The 20,340-nt window shown below is 34.8% G+C and overlaps 1 protein-coding gene across 1 annotated transcript in view; it reads left to right on the top strand.

Moving 5' to 3' along the window:
• Positions 1-20,340, top strand: part of PHACTR1 (phosphatase and actin regulator 1) — a 647,986-nt gene that overhangs the window by 7,439 nt on the left and 620,207 nt on the right. Inside the window, exon 2 of the mRNA XM_044658144.1 lies at positions 14,068-14,214. Coding sequence (XP_044514079.1) covers positions 14,068-14,214 — 147 coding nt within the window. The remainder of the gene's footprint in view (positions 1-14,067; positions 14,215-20,340) is intronic.

Below are 20,340 nucleotides of genomic sequence, written 5' to 3'. Positions count from 1 at the left end.
CACACTAGGAAGTATCTGAAACCACATTTGAACAGAGGACCACCTCTCATCTCCAGGCTTTACACTCTATCTACTGAGACATTTAGTTGCCCTGCTAAGTCTGCTTTCTAAAGGGCTCTTTTCTTCTATAAATTATTGTATCTCTTTTACCATTTAGCCAATTCTATTTCTAACATGTTATTTTCTTGAGTATTTTTGTGCCTCTTTTATCAAGTTGTTAATTCTCTTTTCATAATTTTCTTGCATCACTCTTGTTTCGTTTCTCAATTTTTCTTCTATCACTATTATGTCTTTCTTTACCTCTTCCAAGAATTCTTTTTGAGGTTGCATTCAATTTGTATTTTTTCCTTTGAGTCTTTGCTTGTGTTTCACACATTATTATCTTTTGAGTTTGTGTCTTTATATTCCCTACTACTACAGTAGATTTTTATGATCAGATTCTTTTTTCTTGTTTATTCATATTTCTAGCCTATTTTTAAAATTTGAACTTTATTTTAAAGTTAGGCTCTGTTCACCTAGAGACCTTTCCCCAATCTTTAGGCTTTTTCTGTACTACTCTTTTATGACTCAGTTCTGGCATTTTTAATGTTTTCAATATTTCCAAGGGTGTGTAATCTGGGCAGAGATATGGTCATAGCTCTCTTGATCTGTGCTCTGGTATTTATCAAGAAAGTGCCCTTGCTCCACTATAGCCACAAGAACTAGCATTCTCTTTTTCCTTGGCACTGTGAGCAGGACCCATCTTCCCTTTTGACCGACCACAAACATTTTTCTCTGCCCTGGAAATGTAACCCAGAACTGTACATGGGTAAATAAGTTGCCAAATAGCATCTGGTCCTACACCTCTCTAATCTCTTTTTGATCTGTTTTCCACTCCTTACCATATATGGGCTGAGAGCTCCAGATGTTACTGCTGCCACCACTGTGGCTCCCTCCAAATTTACTGATGGCATTACTGCCTTGTATGTTCCAGGCCAGCCCTCACCCCAGTATTATAGACCTTTTTTACTGATATCCAAAATTATCTTTGGCTAGAAAAATGTCTTACTCTAATCTTTTATTGGCTATGTCTTTCTGGAATTCTACTTGATATAGTATTTTTAAGTTGTTTGGAGGTGAATGTTGGTCGAATTTGTAGAATTCAGTTGGGTTATTGCCTCTTTTCTACCATTTTGGCTTTCCTGTGTTAAAGTCTGAATACAGCACTATATGCTTCAATAGGGAGCTCAATTTTAGGTAAAATCAGTTTGGCTCCACTTTCAATTGGGGCTTACTTAAACTAATTAGTTTCCAATTTTCACTGAGGAATGTTTTCCTTTCTCTTCTAATGATTGCACTAAAGGTGGATTTCAAAGGGTTGTAAGTCCATTTGAAATATTTGCATAAACTGAGCTTTTGAAAGTGCCAATATTATTTAAAATTCTAGTCGTTTTCATCAAAACCCAAATCCTATGTTAATAGTTATTGATGCTTACTAAAAAAAAAAACCAGGAGAAAATGTAGTTTGATCATTCTACAAAATCATAACATGCTGCAGAATGAAAGAGGAGTGGGGGAAGATTCAACCATAGCTGGTTAAAAATAGGTCTTACTTTATTTTTGAAACCACACTTTAAAATCTTCTGTTACATTTAGTTGATTATGCAATGTTTGGTGACTAAATTTGATAGGTGGCAGGCATAGAAAGAAATTGCTTTGTATAGCACAATTTAATCCTTTTTCCTCCTTTAATCAAGATCAGAATTTTGGCCTTAGAACTAGCAAAGTCTTTTGGAAACTTACCATAAACTCTACAACATCATGCTAATCTTGGTGTGTGTGTGTGTGTGTGTGTGTGTGTGTGTGTATATATATATACACACACATGTATGTTCATTCCTTGGGGTCAAGGGACATGAGAGCATGGAAGAAAGGGTGTCTAGGTCAGTTGAATCTATATACCTACAATTTTTAACCATTAAAGAGATTAATTACTTCTCTAAAAAATGTATTGTTGATGTGAGAATTATTCAAGTCAGCTGTACATCAGGTAAAATCAGATCATAATCTCATCAGAAAAGATTTTACAAAGATAATAAAAAAGTAAAAGGATAATGAGGAAAGGATATTTAGTACAATTAAAATAATCGAACCTCAAATTAATTAAACAAACAATTGTTTAAATTATCATTGAAAATTACTACAATACTTTCATCCAGAAGCATAACAAATGTAAATTAATTGCCATAACAAGGAGATTAAAAGAATCCAGAAAGCATTTTAGTCAGTAAACATCTAACTTACTTGCCAAATGGAGAGAAATGGTTGCCAAAGGCAACACCAAATTAGAATGTAAACCAGTCTGCAAAATCTTACAAAGAAAGATAAAGGGAAGTATTATGAGAAATATTTTTTCATGTGGCAGAGAAGTTGTAGAAGGCAAAACAAGTTTAAAGTGTGGCAAGATATTTAACCAGGAAAAGCAATTCTAGGGTATTTTAGGATGAAAAAAGGATTACAAACAGAAGAAAAATTGAAAAGATTTACAAAAGTCAATTTAGGAAATTGGAATTTTCCACCATGGACAGTGGAATAACCACACTTGAACACTAATGTCACAATCCCCAAGGCACTTAAAGAGGAAGTACAAGTTGGAGGAAAAAAAGTTAACAAAGATGAAAAAGAAGCCAAATCAGGCCAACATATGGAAATCTATTCCGTAGAAAGTAGAACTGTGAGATTATTTAGAGACTGATAAGATATCTGAATGAGAGGAAGATACCAAAAATGAGCAAAATATCATAGATTTTATTAGTACCAAGAAAGGGTAAATGAGAAAACATAAGTAACTATTAATCGATCTCTCATCTATGTGAAATGTTTATGAGAATTATCTATATTAAAATTTAAAACATCTTTAATAAGAATGTTAATTTAAAAAACTAACAAGCTTCATAGAACAAGCAAATTATATAAAATAATGCATCATATTTTTAAATATAAGAAAAAGAAAATATGCTCCTTCAAAGCAAGAAGTCTTTTTTGTTTATTGTATTTAATTTTCAGTACCTAGGATGGTGCCTGGCATATAGCAGATGATTAATACATGTGTCTTAATTAATAGATTTTATTTATGAATTATGAAAAGGTGTTTGATTAAGGATCTTTTATAGAGAGATGTCTTCCAATTATTTAATAAATTAATTCACAATTCCTTGGATAGTCTAATAATAGAAATAATTTTTTTCAATGAGACTCTGATCGTCAAATTCAGAGGAGGGGAAGTATATGGTTACTAAAAGTATTCATCACTCTGCTTGAGGAAATCCTGCTCAGAATTCAAATTGAGATGATGCTTTAAGGGGTTGGTGAGGTCATCTATGTGCTTTTATTTGCAGATAACATTATGTTTACTGTATCAAGTTCTAGAATATTGTAGAGCTTCCTGGAAAATATCTCTAATCACGCAAAGTTTTGCCTACTCATCCACACAATAAGACCAAGTGGATAAATACTGTATATTGCCAAGATTTCAACCTACATTTAGATGTTAAACCCTTTAAAGCTTGTCCAACACTATGTATAGCTGAGACAGGACAGATGGATGATAAGATTAGTCCAGAGTTGAAAAGAAAGAGGAGAACAAGGCTGGACCATTTTCAGGAAGTTATACAATTCTTCTACTGATTCTAAACTTCATTTTTTATTTTCTATTTTATTTTTTAAATTATTTTTCAATGGTTACATAATTCATGTTCTCTCTCTCCCCTCTTTCTTTCTCCTTCCCAGAGCTGACAAGCAATTCCACTGGGTTATACATGTATTATCACTCAAAACCTATTTCTCTATTATTCATTTTTGTAATTGAGTAATCTTTTAAAACCAAAACTCCAAATTATATACCCATATAAACAAGTGATCAATCATATATTTTTCTTCTGCATTTCTATCCCCACGGTTCTTTCTCTAGATGTGGATAGTATTCTTTCTCATAAGTCTCTAAGTATTGTCCTGGATCATTGCACTGCTATTAGTAGAAAAACCTACTACTACTAAAACAAAAAAAAAAAAATTGATCATCCCACAATGTTTCAGTTACTGTGTATAATGTTCTTCTGGTTCTGCTCATTTTCATTCTGCATCAGTTCATGTAGGTCTTTTCAGTTCTTGTAGAAATCAAGCGATTCTCATTCCTTATAGCACAATAGTATTCCATCACCATCATATACCACAATTTGTTCAGCCATTCCCTAATCAAGGGACAACCCCTCATTTTTCAATTTTTTGTCACCACAGAAAGCATAGCTATAAATATTTTTGTACAAATAGGTCTCCGCATTTTTTTTGTCTCTTTGAGATACAAACCCAGTAGTGGCATTGCTGGATCAAAGGGCATGTGTTCTTTTAAAGCCCTTTGAGTATAATTCTAAATTGCCTTCCAGAATGGTTGGGTCAATTCAAACTCCACCAGAAATGCATTAGCATCCTAATTTCGCCTCCAACATTTATTATTTTCCTTTACTGTCATATTAGCCAATGTGCTAGGTGTGAGAGGGTAAGTCAGAGTTCTTTTGATTTGCATTTCTCTAATCAGGAGGGATTTAGAACACTTTTTCATATGGTTATTGATAGTTTGGGTTTCTTCATCTGAAAACTGACCATTCATATCCCTTGACCATTTGTCAATTGAGAAATGGCTAGATTTCTTATAAATTTGACTTAGTTTCTTATATATTTGAGAAATCAGACCTTTGTCAGAGATTTTTGTTATTTTGTTATAAAATTTATGTAACATTGTAGCTATGTGAACCTGTATGAGTCCCTTAACTGATGTGTATATCTATCTCAGTTTCCTCATCTATAACATAGGGATAATAATAATTACCTCATAAGAGTATTGTGAGGATAAAAAATATATATGCAAAGTATTTTACAACTCATAAAGCACTGTTAAGTGCTAGCTATTATTTGATATATTAAATATAGAAAAAAGCCCTCTTTTTTGTTAGAGGCAATATAGACTACTACAAAAAGTACCAAACATCAAGTCAGAATAACTTTAAAAAAATTCTACAATATTTTAATTCTACAAATTATCTCCATTTGAATTTGGACAAGGACCAAGGACAATTAACCTTTCTGAGTAACAGGTTTCTTCAATGTAAAATGAAATTTAAAATCCTACCTATCAGAGTATTATTGTATTTTATTTTATTTTTAATTCAAAGATATTTTATTTTCCCACTTACATGTACTAATGATTTTCCGCATACCTTTTCAAAATTATGAGATTCAAACTTCTTCCTCAGAGTTGGTAAGCAATCTGATCTCGGCCATACATGTATTATTATTCAAAACATATTTCCCTATTGGTCATTGTTGTAAGAACACACTCATACAAAGCCAAAACCTCTAAATAAAACCATAAATACACTGATGTGAAAGAGAGTATACTTTGATCTATGTCCATCTGACTCCAAAAGTTCTTTCTTCAGAGTCTTTTTGTGAAAAAAGCATTTTATAAAGTACTTCAACTATGAATGTATGTCATTATTTTTGTTAAAATATGTAATGTTTTAGTATGTATGATTATCAAGAAATGACCTTGTCATGTATATAGTACAAATGTTAATAACCCCCTCACATAGATGAGGAAAAAGAAATTCTGAGATATTAGACGGCTTGTTCAATATCAGACAACTGGGAAATGGTTGATCTGAGACGCAAGTCTAGGTCTTGTCATCTGGGACTTGTCCTTTTTCTACATAAAACAGAAATAAAAAGAAGAGAGTATAACTGAAAAGTCCTTCCCCCAAAAAATACCATATCTGCTTTTTCTCCAACTTTAAGATCACTTCATAATATAAATTTATATACTACAAGTTCTGTGGCTTTCCTCCCTCTAGACTTTCAATTACCAACTGTCTCAAAAGAAGGATTATATCTCTAAGGGAGAATATATTTTTAAAAATACACGTGAACTTAATTGTTTTTAGATAATCTGGTTTCATTATAATGACATAATAATAGCATATATATTACTAGGAAGGAAGGAAGGAAAAAGGAGAAAAAGAAGAAGAAAGAGAAAGAGAGAGAAAGAAAAAAGAGAGAAAGAGAGAAAGAAAGAAAGAGAGAAAGAAAGAGAGAAAGAAAGAAAGAGAGAAAGAAAGAAAGAAAGAAAGAAAGAAAGAAAGAAAGAAAGGAACATTGAAGGAAGGTTAGAGGGAGGAAAGAAGTGAGGGAAGGGAAGAAAGGAAGAGGAAGGAAGGGAAGGGGGAAATTATTTATTAAATGTCTATTATATGCCAATCACTATTAAGGGCTTTATAAATATTTTCTCATTTTATCCTCACAACAATTCTAGGAGGTAGATGGCATCATAATCCCCATTCTACACTTGAGGAACCTAAAGCAGAAATTAAGTACATTTTCCAGGGTCACACAGCTAGTATATGTTTGAGGAAGGATCTGAATTCTGGTCTTCCTGCTTTTAGGTCCAACACTCTATTCACTGCATGACTAATAGCTAGTATTTATAGAGTACTTTAAGGTTTGTAAAGCATTTTGCATATTATAACTCATTTGATCCTTTTATGATTAGGTTACATAAATGAAATAACTAGACATAGATGGGAAAAAATCAAATTTTATCATCTCCTTTACCAAAAGGGGAAACATATAGCTAGCCATAGAACAGGAGATTATTTCGCTAATTGCACAAATAGTTAATAATCTGCCATGCCATATTTTTCCTCAGAGTATTTCTGATATATTTTATGATGTGATCATGACAGTCTGAGGTCAGTAGAGTTTACAACAGAATTAAAAGAATCTATCTGAAATTCAGGGACACCTAGATGGTGCAGAGGATAAAGTGGTATCTGAGGAATGAGGAAGACTCATCTTCCTGCATTCAAATCTGACCTTAGGCACTTATGAGCTATATGATTGTGGGCAAGTCATTGAACTCTCTTTGCCTTCATTTCCTCATTTGCAAAATAAACTGAAGAAGGAAATCACAAACTGCTCCAGTATCTTTACCAAGAAAACCCCAAATTAGGTCATGAAAAGTCAAACGTGACTGAAAAATATCTGGATGATGAAATTTAAACTAAATTTGACCTCTTGTGTTCTAAATGTGTGTGTGTATTTTTTTCTCCTATCTTTGCCCTATCTGTCTTACTTCTTCTTGTAATCTTATACTTTATTACATGCTGAGAAATACTGGCCAGGCTTTCCTTCTGTTTGAATGAACAGTTTGCAGAATAATCGAATTTTCAACCTGAAAAGGGTTTTGGAAGCTATTTAGTCAACTTCCTTTAATTTGTAACTGAGAAAAGTGAGATGAGGCCTGGAAAAGTAAAACACATGTAGGTAGTTAGTGACAAAGTCAGAAATAAAACCTAGATCCCAAGATCATAATAAGTATGGTGTTCTCTTCCTTACTGACTCAATGAGTCTCATCAGATAGAGTTCTAGACTTGTAGTCAAGATGATCTAAATTTAAAAGTTCCCTTTTTCTATGCTAACTGGGGGACCCAAGACAATTCACTTTACTCCACTATATTTTAGTTTCCTCATCTGTGAAATGATAATGGTGATATCTGTAGCCTTCAATATTTTTCTCATGAGTCTCAAGTACTATATAGTCAAATGTTAATAATTATTACTCAGTTTGGGTTGCTATGAGTAGGGTCCGAGATGAGATTCCAACGTATTTCCTCTTTTTCTCAGGTCAGGATGTAAATACATAAATAAACTCAACCAACAGCCTATTCCATTTTAGAAGGAAAATATTAAGGACAAGTTAATACTTGTACACATGAAGAACCTTCTATGTGATCTGTGTTTAAAATATCATAGAATCACAGAATCTCTTAAGTTATAAGGAGTATCAGAGGGCACCTAATACAACCTAATTAAAGCTTTTGAACTTCAAAATTGAGACTAGCAATATTTCACTAAATTATAGTCACTCCATTAAAGAGAATTCATGTAAAAAGCACCAAGGTCAGAGAATAAAGCTTATTTTTATTACTTAAGGTACCCAAGAATAAGTTTGGGGAAATGAACTACAGATCACAAATGGTCATTTTTAGCATACAGATAGATTTTATTTTGTTTTCCAAGCAAACTCAATATCTTGACACTGAAAAATAGTATTTTCCCTCTCTCTAAGCCCAATGTGTTCTGAGACCTAACTTCCCTGATACTCTGCTTAATGGAGGAAATCAAGAAAGTCCATGCTTTGGGAAATGATTCACATGAATGCTTCCTTCTGATAAGAGAAAATAACTCAGAATTTCTATATGCAGTTTCTTGTCTGGGGTTCAGCAGCCTTAGGTCAATGAAAGGAACCGGAAGTACTGATGGGTAAAGATGGGAAGTCACCCAGAAACAGAGCTCAGATACTTCAAAACTCTGATGGATCAAAGATCATATCTATGTAGTTACTTCTTTCAAGACTGAATAAGTCAATTTACAACTTTTCTCCCTTTTCTACATTCTGCAAATCTAGAGAACTCTTCAAAAACCCAGGAAGCCTTCCACTAAGTCTTGTAATTTTCTTGGGATTACAATGCAGAGCTTTGCATCCCCATCTATTTCATTTGGAATAACCAAAATGGAATGATCTGGTGCCTTATCATTGCTTGTATCCCTTCCAATGCTGCAAATTGATTTTTCCCTAAGCCTCAGAATTGTGAGAATTGAAATCTTGGCCTTTCCCTCAGATTTATTAGCCAAATGGTCTTGAGTCAGTCACTACCATTTTATGAACATTGAATTGTTATTCCTCATAATAAGGAAGTGAGACTATATGTTCTATTAGGGCTTTAAAGTTCTAAAATTCTGTGTAGCTAAGTGAATGGATAGAGGAACCCCTGGATAATTAAAAACTAGTAGTCAATGCCTTGTTTCTTTGGCATGGACCCCCAATCCCTTGCCCCAAGGATGCCTTCTTCTCCTCTGACACTGAAATTTTTGTATTGCAATTTAATGAAGATTTTTGTTTATTTGTTTGTTTGCTTTTGAAACTCTTACCTTCTGTCTCGGAGTCAATACTATGTATTGGTTCCAAGGCAGAAGAGTGCTAAGGGTAGGCAATGAGGGTCAAATGACTTGCCCAGGGTCACACAGCTGGGAAATGTCTGAGGTCAAATTTGAACCTAGGACCTCCCATCTCTAGGCCTGGCTCTCAATCTATTGAGCTACCCAGCTTCCCCCTAATGAAGATGTTTTCAAAATTTCTTTGGTTTTCTTCTGTAGCGTTACAAAGTAATGATTCAAATTTAGGATTTCTATCATTTCCTGGTTTTGCCTCAAAGGAGTGAGAAATCTATTATCAGTGACCAGCATTTTATTGTTGGAGCTTCTCCCAAATCACAGAACCCTAGGGTTTCAGTCTCTCTCAATGTGTCTTTTTAGCACAAGTTATTTTATTTATTCTTACAAGATTTTAAAACTAGTTGGTATAAAAATCAGTGTCAGGCTACTCCAAAGAGGAAAAGTGTATTTTAGCAAAATTTGGCTTACTCAGAATGAGTGGGAGAGCTTCAATTGTCTCTCTGAAGATAATCTCAGCCACATACAATGGAATGCAACCTTTTAACTCTTTCTGCTAAACAGTACCATCAATAATGTCCCTTCTCTATCTTTCTATTCAAAGTTCCTTAATATTAAGGATCACATCAAGTGATAGAGTGACAGGTCTGAGAGTCAGGAAGAACTGAGTTCATATCCAGCCTTAGATACTTACTAGCTATGTGATCCTGGGCAAGTCACTTAACCTTTTTGTCTCAGGTTCCTCACCTATAAAATAGGGATACTAGAACCTACCTCCCAGGGTAGTTTTAAGGATCAAGTGAAATAATAATTATAAAGTTTTAGCATGTACCTAGCACATAGTAAGTACTATATACATGTTAGCTGTTGTTATTATTATTATTATCTAGACTTTATTTCTCCCAAAGCATAGAGCTTTGCATAGATACTTAATTTTTGTTGTTCTGGATCAAAGTTATTCCTATCAATTGACTCTTTTCCACTCTTTAAGGCAGGAGTCAAATAACATGATCTTCTTGAAGTCTTTCATTTTGCCAATGGCACTTCTACCCCTTCCCATCCAGAAGCAATTTCTCCTCTAATCACATATCACTTTTATTCACTTTATACACTTTCTAAGTCATACAAATATAATATTATATATATATATATACAAGTATATATATATATGCATATGCTACTTGCACATATACATTACTGCATTGACAGAAGTTAATAAGGATATTTTTCTCTTGTGCCTATGATAATATTATGATCTGACCATTTTGACTGACAACAAAGAAAAGTCAGATTAAAATATTTTCATTTTAAAAGGTCAAGCTAGCTGAAAATAAACAAAGGAAAAAACTCGATCCAGGTTGTACATATAGACTTAGACTTTATCTTTCATCTTTATCAAATCATTATTTACAAGGACATTCCAACAATCCAAAGTGTAGCCTTCTACCAGCTTCAGCCATCCTAGATACAATCCATGAAGTTAAAAAGGATTTTCTTAATGTCCTCTAAATACTAAAATAGTTATCACAAAGTTACAATAAAATTGCTATCCTCCTCTACCCAGGAAAATCCCTCCAGATATTCATAGCTTGAATGGCTTATTTATTCGTTATGTACACACATATTTTTTAACAATATTAGTTAGGTTATTGCTCAGAACATAGTAGATTAGCATGGGAAGTACTGCAAGAGTCAGGTATGGTAGCCCCAAAATATGGAGGAAATAGAAAAGTACTAAATTTTAATATGGTAAGATAACTAATGATCATAATAATAACCTTTGGTCACTAAGAGGTTATTTTAGGAAACATGGGAAGACTATATATATAATGTGGTTTATAGATTTTCATAAAAATAGTCAAGGCCAGTGCCTTAAAAATAAATTTCATTTATTTGGCAAATTCATATATATGGAACATTTCAAAGTGTCAAAAAAGTGAAAAATTATAAAATGAACCATATTGCTTTTCCTACTCCTTACCCCAATATGTACATGCTACCAATTGCCTCTCATCTTCTTTCTCTACCATTGAAGAGGACAAGACTAATCTATAGGTCACCATTCACACTGGCACCAAGAGGACAGATACAAGCCCATTCTTGGCCAATTATTAACTGTATGCCTGGGGCATACAAAGTTTTGAAACCTTGTTTTCCTTATCTCTAAGATAGTTATAGTAATTTTTCTAAGCTGATCCTTATGGAAACATGAGGATCAGATGAGAAAATGAGGACGCATAGAAAATTCCACAAACCTTAAATAATATATATGTGAATGTATACATATGCACATGTATGTATACTATATGCATGTATGTATGTGCACATCTGTATATCTATCTATATGCTAGTCTTTTAAAAGTAGAGATAACAGAAAATTTCTAGAGAATTAGAATAATGTGGGATTTATCTAGTTTAGCCAACTACATATCAAACAGAAGATGACTTTTAAAGTTTTAGAGCAGGGGTCGGCAACCTTTTTTGCTGTGAGAGCCATAAATGCCACATTTTTTAAAATGTAATTTCGTGAGAACCGTACAGTGCTCACAGTGCGCGCTCCTGTAACAGTGCCTGAAAAAAAATTGACTTTATTGCTCCTGCAGAAAGAGCCATATCTGGCCCTCAAAAGAGCCAGATATGGCTCAAGAGCCATACCTTGCAGACCCCTGTTTTAGAGGATAAAATATGATGAAGTATATCATAAGAAGTTCTAAAAATAAGAAGATTTTTAAAACTGGTTCAAATTTGCCATTTAATTATTTTATTAAAATCCTCATCTTCAGTTTTAGAATCAATAATGTGTATTGATGTGTATTGATTCCAAGGCAGTAAGGACTAGGCAACAGGGGTTAAGTGACTTGCCCATTGTTCTGTTTCCCTAACTGCCAGGATCACTTCTGGTGATTTTGCAAATGCAAGAGATTCTTGCAGCAATTCTGCATTACAGGTCACAAAGCTAGGAAATGTATGATGTCATATTTGAATGCAGGACCTCCTATCCCTAGACCTGGTTCTCAATCTGCTGAGTCACCTAGTTGCCCCCTCCATTTAATTGTAAAGTTAGTGACATTCTCATCACTCCCTTTTATAGGATATTTTAAAGGTAAGAGATCTTAAAGAATACACAGAGAATGCCATAGCTCAATAGATTAGAAATATAGGGATTATAACCTCAAATCAAGAAAGCAAAGAAGAGGAGAGAAGATTTTGCACTTAAGTAACAAAAGAAGATGGTCATGGTCAGAAATGGTAAAATATGGAATCATGGCTAAATAAATAGAAGAGATTACAGTGAGGGGACCAAGTAAGAATAATTGAAAGCAGAGAAAGAAGAAATGCTAGAAAGATTCATTTTAAATTATTTTTATGTTAACATTTTCAAGGAAGAAAGGAAGGTAACCGCAGGACATGGAAAAGTATTTTTAAATAAAAACTAGAAACATGAAGAAGAACATGGAAGTTGCAATTGTTTTCAAGAACATTTTTAAAGCCATTCATGAAGGCTAAGAAAAAAATCTAAATGAATACAATACACAACAAAGTACCTTAACTCTTTTGGAAGAAGAGTAAACCCAGAATTACCGTATTATTTTCCTGAACTTCTGGAATACTGAAAGAATGAGGAGCTCAAACGTAAGGCTATGTTTCTCTAAATAAATTATGATTTCATTTACACAGCAAAATAGAAGAAGGAATGGTCATGACTAACTCATCGCCCCTTTCACCAGCTCAAAAGACTGACAAGTAGGTCAAATAAAATAAAAGAGCAACTACCAACATCTGGATCCCACAGTCGGTCACTTAATACCTTATACAACACATCTCCAACCTTCACACTCTCATCATAATAGTAAAGCAAGAATACTAACTATTTCCAAGATGAGACATTCTCTACTCCTCTACCTCTCTATCCCTCTTCACATAAGGCTATATTGGAATCCTTTATCTTCAAAGTTCAGCTCAAGGGTTAATCCCTCTGTAAAACCTGCTCTGATTCCTTGCCTCTTATAAATGTTTCTCCAACCTCAACTTTTCCTCTCCCACTTTCATCTTTCCCTTACCCCTTTCAATCTCTACTTTTTTCACTTATTTTCATATGTGCCACCATAGTAGAGCATAAGCTTTTGGGGGGCAGGGACTCTTTCCTTTCTGTCTTTGTATCTCCAGCACCGAGATCAGTAACTTGCAGTTATTAAGTACTTGCAGTATTAGGTGTTTGATTAATGTCTACTGAATTAATAAATAACTATTGCAATGAATTAAGTTGAAATATATGTATTCAGTCTTTCTTCACCCCCAACCTGGGGAAAGCAAAGCAAAAAGCGTTTGTACTTTTCAGGAAAGGTCAAATTTTCACTTGAACACCCTGAGGTGAAGAGTGGTGTTCCCTAGAGATATCCCCAATGCGGCAGCTTTCACCTCTTCCCTTACAGTCAATGATCTAGGCTACCACAGTTTAATGAGTCTACTAAGGAAAAGCAAGATCAGTGAAACAACCTAGAATACCTTCAACAAGGACAGTATTGTTTATTCAGATAATAGTATGTGAACACACATGAAGAGCAGTGTAAGTATATTTGGCAGGGAGAGATACACTGCTGACTGGGCATCTTTTCCTTAGAATTTTAAGCCTGTGGCTTCCTATCTCTGCTGATAGCTGAGGATCAGGATAGGGGCTGGGGTCAGTAGAGGACACTGAACCCCCTTGCCCTATGGCAAAGGGCTGCAGGGGTGGGGTGCGTGGGTGGGGGACTGGACTGAAAGGAGTGATTGCCTGATCTCTGCTCCAGTCCATAGATCCTTAACGGATTTTCTTTCTCTCCCTTCCCCCATTCTCTCCTTCTCTCTGTTTCTCTCTCCCTCTTTTTCTTTTTCCCTCTCTTTTTCCCCTCCTTCCCCGTCCCCCTCCCCTCTCCCTTCCCATCCCCCTTTCTCCCTTCCCATCCCCCTTTTTATGTGTGTGCGCCTCTTCCTCTCCCCTCCTCCTCTTTTCCGCTTCTCTCTCCATCTCCTTCTCCCTCTCAGCTCGCCGGGCGACCCTGCTCCTTCCTCCCACATTAATGGCGGCATCTTCGGAGGATGATATAGACCGGCGGCCCATCAGGAGAGTCCGGTCCAAGAGCGATACCCCATATCTCGCCGAGGCTAGGATCTCCTTTAACCTAGGGGCAGGTAAGAACGACCCTCTTTGCTTCCCCTTCCTCCCTTCCTCTCTCCGCCTGGCTCAGTCCCCCGCCCCCTCCAGTGGTCTCCCACTCCTCTCCCTGCGCTCCGCTCCTCTTCCCACCCCTGCTCCCCAACCTGCTCAGGCAGAGTGCCCTGCACTCACTCCTTCACTCACTCTCTTTGTGTCGCCAGAGTAAAGAGGGTGTGTGGTGTGTGTATATTTGTGGAGAGGGGGAGGGGGTAGAGTAGCATATGAAATATGACATTCTTTGAAAGTGTCATACTTGGATTTTCCCATCTAGTCATATACTAGTGTAAGGCAGTAGGGGAAAAGAAAATTTTATTCATAATGAAAATAACCTAGAAAGGGGTTGGGGCAGTCTGTGAGGTGAGAAGGTTTTTGAAGAGATCAGTTTGTGTGGGGTCGCACATGGGGCAGAACTCAGGGACAGAGAACCACTGCTATAGTGTTTGTCTCCCTGTCTGAATGTTGTCTTTCTGGGGGATTATAATGAATGTTTCTCCAAGGAGTTTGTAGGAAAATAAGGATAGTAGCAGTGGTGATGATGGCAGTGATGTTTTCACTTCATGTGTTTGAGGGTTTAGTGGTTGACACTAACCTGTGACCAAAGAGACCCAAATGAAAATAAGTGAAAATAATATTTGAGTCTGAGAAGGAAAGGAAGGACAGAGGGAGGAAGAGCAAAGAAGTGCTGAGCAAGTTGGAAGTGCCTCCATGAAACCAGATCGAGGTTGACCGGTGAAACCCATTTGCTTCAGCAGTCAGCTATTGGTGCTATTAGTACCTTGTAGGTAACCTTAAGACTCTTTTATGTAGGCTGACTTCATTGCTATGCTTTTACTTGGTAACTGCTAGAATACCGTCCTTTCCTCTATTTAAGACATAATGGGGAAAACTTTTTTAAAAATAATATTTATTATAATTTTCACAAAGTCATCATCCCCAGCTGTGTGACTAAATCAAGAAATAAAATCCCCCATCTTGTGTCTTCATTCTCTCATAGTAGAAATGTACTCAACTTTTTTGGGGTGGTATTGGTGATTTTCTGATCTTCTATACACTTTAGCTCTGAAATATAAGAAGAACCTTAAGAAAAGCAATGGCAGTGTGTTTTATCCTCATGCTTAAGTATTCAGTGTAATAATCATTTTAGTATATACTTAAATCCTTCCCTTGAGTATTTGAGGTTGGGTTTATGATTGTTATATGTGTCCTGGGAAGCTGTGTGTGTGTATATATATATATGTATATATATATACACCTTACTATTAGACCATTCCTAATGAGGTATGCACAAATGCAAAAAAAAATGTTTTGAAGAGATGGGAGAAGGTAGGATAGCAGTTTATTATTCCTTTAACTAATTGATTCATGTTATTCTCATACAATGCTTATTGCTTTCAAATTAATTTTGTAGTTAAAGAGTATGGCAGTTTTATCGATCATGGTTTATTTACATTTCACTGGTATTTTCTCCATAAAAAAAAAAAAAAGAAGAAAAAAACACCATTATAGAGCAGTGAAAAGAACTGAGGCTTTCAGTTGTCAATGAGTAAATCTGAGACCTTCCTTCATAAAATTCAGACTAGTAACCTGAAACTATTTGTTCCAATCAAACTACTTTTTTCCTCCAATGGCCTTCTGTCAAGTTTCAAATGAAAAGACTCCTTAGGGACAGTCCTCTCTTTAAAATAAATTTAAAAAGTGTTTCATTTATTCCTTTCATATTTTTGTCTGTGCTATCAAGTAAGTGTACTCTTCTCACTCCGACCCATAAAAACTAATTAGCCAAATAAATAAAAAAGGAAAGAAAGAAGAATACTTTAGAGGACTTTTCTGTTGATAAAAGGAGGGAGTCCAGTGTGCTATTACTGTCAAGGGCGCTGTCCCTCTTTCCCTGGTGCTGAAATGAAAGGGCTATTAACAAGGAAGATACTTTGGAGAGCTTTGTGAGGATGGGGAAATGCTTGTTTCTATTCATTGTCGGGCCTGTTATTAAAATGCAGGACATTTGGAAACTAAAAACTTTCCTTTCCCTACCCACCTACTTTTGGGGCCTGTTTACTACATCTCACGCCTACTGATCCACTACTCAACTTTTGCTTGTAGTTCTACTTTTCGCTCTGGCTGTTTCCTCTCTTGGCTGTTTATATTACAGCTAGTGGCTGGTTACTTTCCTTGACAAAGTAAGCTCTTCTCACAGATGTGCCTTCCCCCTATGTTTAAAAGTAATTGTAACCCCTGGTTAAAAGAAACAGGCATGTTTATCTCTTTGAATTTTAAGTTGCAATTAAACTATTACTGCTGTTATCTATATTGTTGAAGAGTCGAGATTGCACATGCTGAGTAAATTACATAATCTGAGCATACAGAGAATTTGGACTGTCTCAACAATTTATAAACAATTAAGCAAGGCATCTTTTGTTCCCCTCCCCCAAATGGTTTATTGTGTATTATAATAACTAAATGCCTAGTTGATTTTAGTTTTCTGTTGGAAATGTGTTTTCTCACCCATCATTTATAGATAAGTCAGTAATTGAAGTTTTAAGTGTTAGAAATATTTGGGAATAAAACTCTGGTCACATTTTGATTATCCATAAAATGTAAACTGCATGGTTGTCTTAAAAATAGTAACTATAATGATGATAATTATGTTAATTAATTCATTCTTTTTATCACTTTTTGATTTACAAAGTACTTTATTCACAAAAGCTCTGTGACATATCTATTTTACAGAAGCTTAAAGTGTATTCAAACAATTCACCAAAGACTACACACCTATTAAGAAACAAAACTCAAGATTAAGCCTCAACACTTCTGACTCCAGGTTTACACATATCCATGTGAATTTTTAAAAGTATTACATTAAATTAGAAGTAGCACTATAATAAGAATAGATATGCTCCCATTTGTCTTTAACTTCACGCCATAATAGCAGTGAACCATCCACATTAATAAACAAAAGTTCATCAAAATGTTATAACTTCCAATATTTCCGTACAATTCAGAGAGGAAGAGTTTTATATACCATGTATTTTTTTGTTTCATTTTTATACAAACTCCTCTGTTTTGGATTTAACAGACCAGAGGTACTACTTAATCACTGGAAATGTGAATGAATATTAAGAATAAGTATTCATTGTACTAAGAAATTAACTTCATTTTTGCCCAAAATAATACAGAAAAAAATCTTTTAAAAAGTTCTTCAGAAATCTAAATGTGTAAAAAAAATGTCCTGTTACCCAACAGAAGAGTATGTTCTCACTGGTATTTGGAAGTGTCATTGTGTTCTCATTTAGTAATGAGCACCACTGACATTTAGCTTGTGAGGAACCATACTGCCTTATGAAGACATTCACTCACTTCTGTGCACCATAAACCAACTAGGAGGTAGATTTTGCTGTTGCTCATATGAACTATCTAGTCAGAGAGCATATGGGCCTACATAATTGAAATAAATATGACTGAAATAAAAGTCTGGTGCAGGGGGAAAAGAACAGCATAAGTTTGGTAAGTAAAAAATTAAGAGCATTTTTATTCAAATTTCTATAATAAAGATCAAAAGAAATCAGGATGACTAACCTAGTGACCTTTGTTTTGTAATCTATTTCTTTCTTGTGTGGTGTGTGTGTGTCTGGGAGGGAGGTTAGACAGAGAGAATCAATATCGACAAGCATTGAAAAGGGGTAGGAAATCATCCAGTGTCATAGAAGTTTTTCCTTATTGGTACTCTTATATTTCCCAGTATTAAAGAGATCCTGATATTTTCATCTTTTCTAACAGGATGAAACCTGTTCTAGTTCCAGAAGTCTTCTATAGAATTATTTCTGACCACCACTAGCCTCTTCCTTTCTGGCAATCATCTCACCCTGCTTAACTGCAAGAATATCAGTTAGAAAAAAAGCTGTAAACTGGGAACCAGAGGACCTCTTTCTTGACACTGTTGATCCTTGATTAATTAAGAAAGAAGACCCTTATTCCTTTAGTGAGTGTATGATTTGAAGAAGTAGTAGTAAAAAATGGCATTTTTACTTTAGCAAACAAAAGCTGACCCTAAGCTAAATTATGAAGTAAATTAAGTTGATTTTCTGTTAATCCCTTCGACTTTCTTTTTAATGCTCCTCATCCCCATCTCTAGTTGGTAGGACCCATATCCTAATTTCTGGGCTGCCTATGGTTAAGGAATCATGAAATCACAGAATTTGAAAGTTGGAAGGGAACCTCTTAGTACCCCCCACCATGCCTTAAAATATTCCCCACAACTACATATACAAGTTTATATCTAACTTCTACATCAGGGAGTGGAGTGGGATAAGACAGGCAACTCTACTCTTTCTTTTTTAATAAGAATTCCCCACCTGGTTGAGGAGAAAGGGATTAGAAGAGGTGCTACGATTACTCCTAAACTATTTTTTTTTATTAATTTGATGTATAAGTTCTAATTCTTTAGGATTATGTAATTGTTATCAAGAGTTTACCCAATAAAAAGTCATCTTAATAAGATACTTATGATAGCAGCAAACAGCATTTTAAAGCACCTATTATATGCTGTTCATTGTGCTACATGTTAAGGATAAAAGTAAAAAAAAATCTCTTCTCTCAAAGGGCTTACATTCCATTATTTCACCTCTGATTTTTCTTCATTCTTTTTTGGCATCATAACCAAATTTCAGCCCAGGTTGTCACCTTGAGTTTTTAAGAGCTGCAATTCAAAAAGAAGAAGAAAATATTATCCATAACATGAAGATGGCCCTTCTCTTTGGGGGAAGGGGAATCTGGAACATCTTTTTCTTTGGAGGAGTACTTCCAAAAAGGAAATTCCTTCTACCAATGCTGCTAAGCAATTGTTCAGCAGTTTAAGAGTCTTGAAGATTTACTCTAGGTCTAGAGCACTGAAAGATTAAGTGACTTTTCCACAACTAGAATGTGTCAGAGGCAGGACTTGAATACAGTGGCATTCTACCACTAACATTCTGACTCTGATATTGGCTCTTCTCATGATCTAAACTCTTTCTCCCTCTATTGACTTTCTACATCAGTTGCTTACTTACATTATATACTCAGCCTATGTTGTATATAGAATCATTTCAGAATCAACAAATACAAATAAAATGGACTAAGTAATTAAACAGTTCTGAAACTTTCAAGGTAGGCATTATTGAATCCTTTTTAAAATCTATTATATAATTTAAAAAAACATGAACAATTCAGCTCATTAAAGAGAATAGTCACAGTTTGGGGAAGGCAAAACAATTAGATACTAGTTGTATTTGCCAATATATCTACAGAATATAATTTCCAGAGATGGTATGTACTTCAATTATCTATGGATAGCAGGAGGTCATGTGGCATAGTAAATGACTGAAGAAATGATTAGATGCCAATAGATCAGCATTTATAGTTTTACTATTAACTAGCTGTGTGATCTTGGGCTTATTACTTTCTGAGGGTCAGTTTCCTCATCTGTGAAAACAACATATTGGACCAGATAATTACTATTATGCCTAACCATGAAAAAAATCTTAAATAAATCTCATTCTCTATCTATGAAAGTGTGTTTGTGACTCTGACATACTCCAGTTATAGTTGATGATTCTAGACAATTGTGTTAATATGGTAGTCCTATGAATAGTACCTACCATATAAACATTCCCAATTGTAAAAATATTTTAATTTTTCAAAATCATATGACAAAGATTTTGATGTGCTTATTGCTAAAGAGAATAAAAAATAAAATAAACAAGACATGACGATCTCCTTAGATGTAGTTAGGCAAAGAATAAATGATCATTTCTCAGAGGTATTTTAAAGAAAATTTCTTTTTAAGGCAGTTTTGGTTGGCCTTTAGGGTCCTGTCCTTCTCTGAGATTTGGTGATTTTGTGCTTCTTTAGATGCATTTGTATACAGGCAATATTTTTTTAAAATCAATCCTCTTCTTAATGTAAAGGAAAACCTATAATATAGATAGTCACAACTAGAATAGTCAATTGGAACATTGTATCAGGATGCCAATATTTAAAAGTGCTAAAAAGCCCTTTTCTTCTTCTTCTTCTTCTTCTTCTTCTTCTTCTTCTTCTTCTTCTTCTTCTTCTTCTTCTTCTTCTTCTGC

The sequence above is a fragment of the Gracilinanus agilis genome, chromosome 1 (assembly GCF_016433145.1).
Source record: "Gracilinanus agilis isolate LMUSP501 chromosome 1, AgileGrace, whole genome shotgun sequence".
Taxonomy (NCBI): domain Eukaryota; kingdom Metazoa; phylum Chordata; class Mammalia; order Didelphimorphia; family Didelphidae; genus Gracilinanus; species Gracilinanus agilis.
This window is presented reverse-complemented; position numbering and strand designations above follow the sequence as displayed.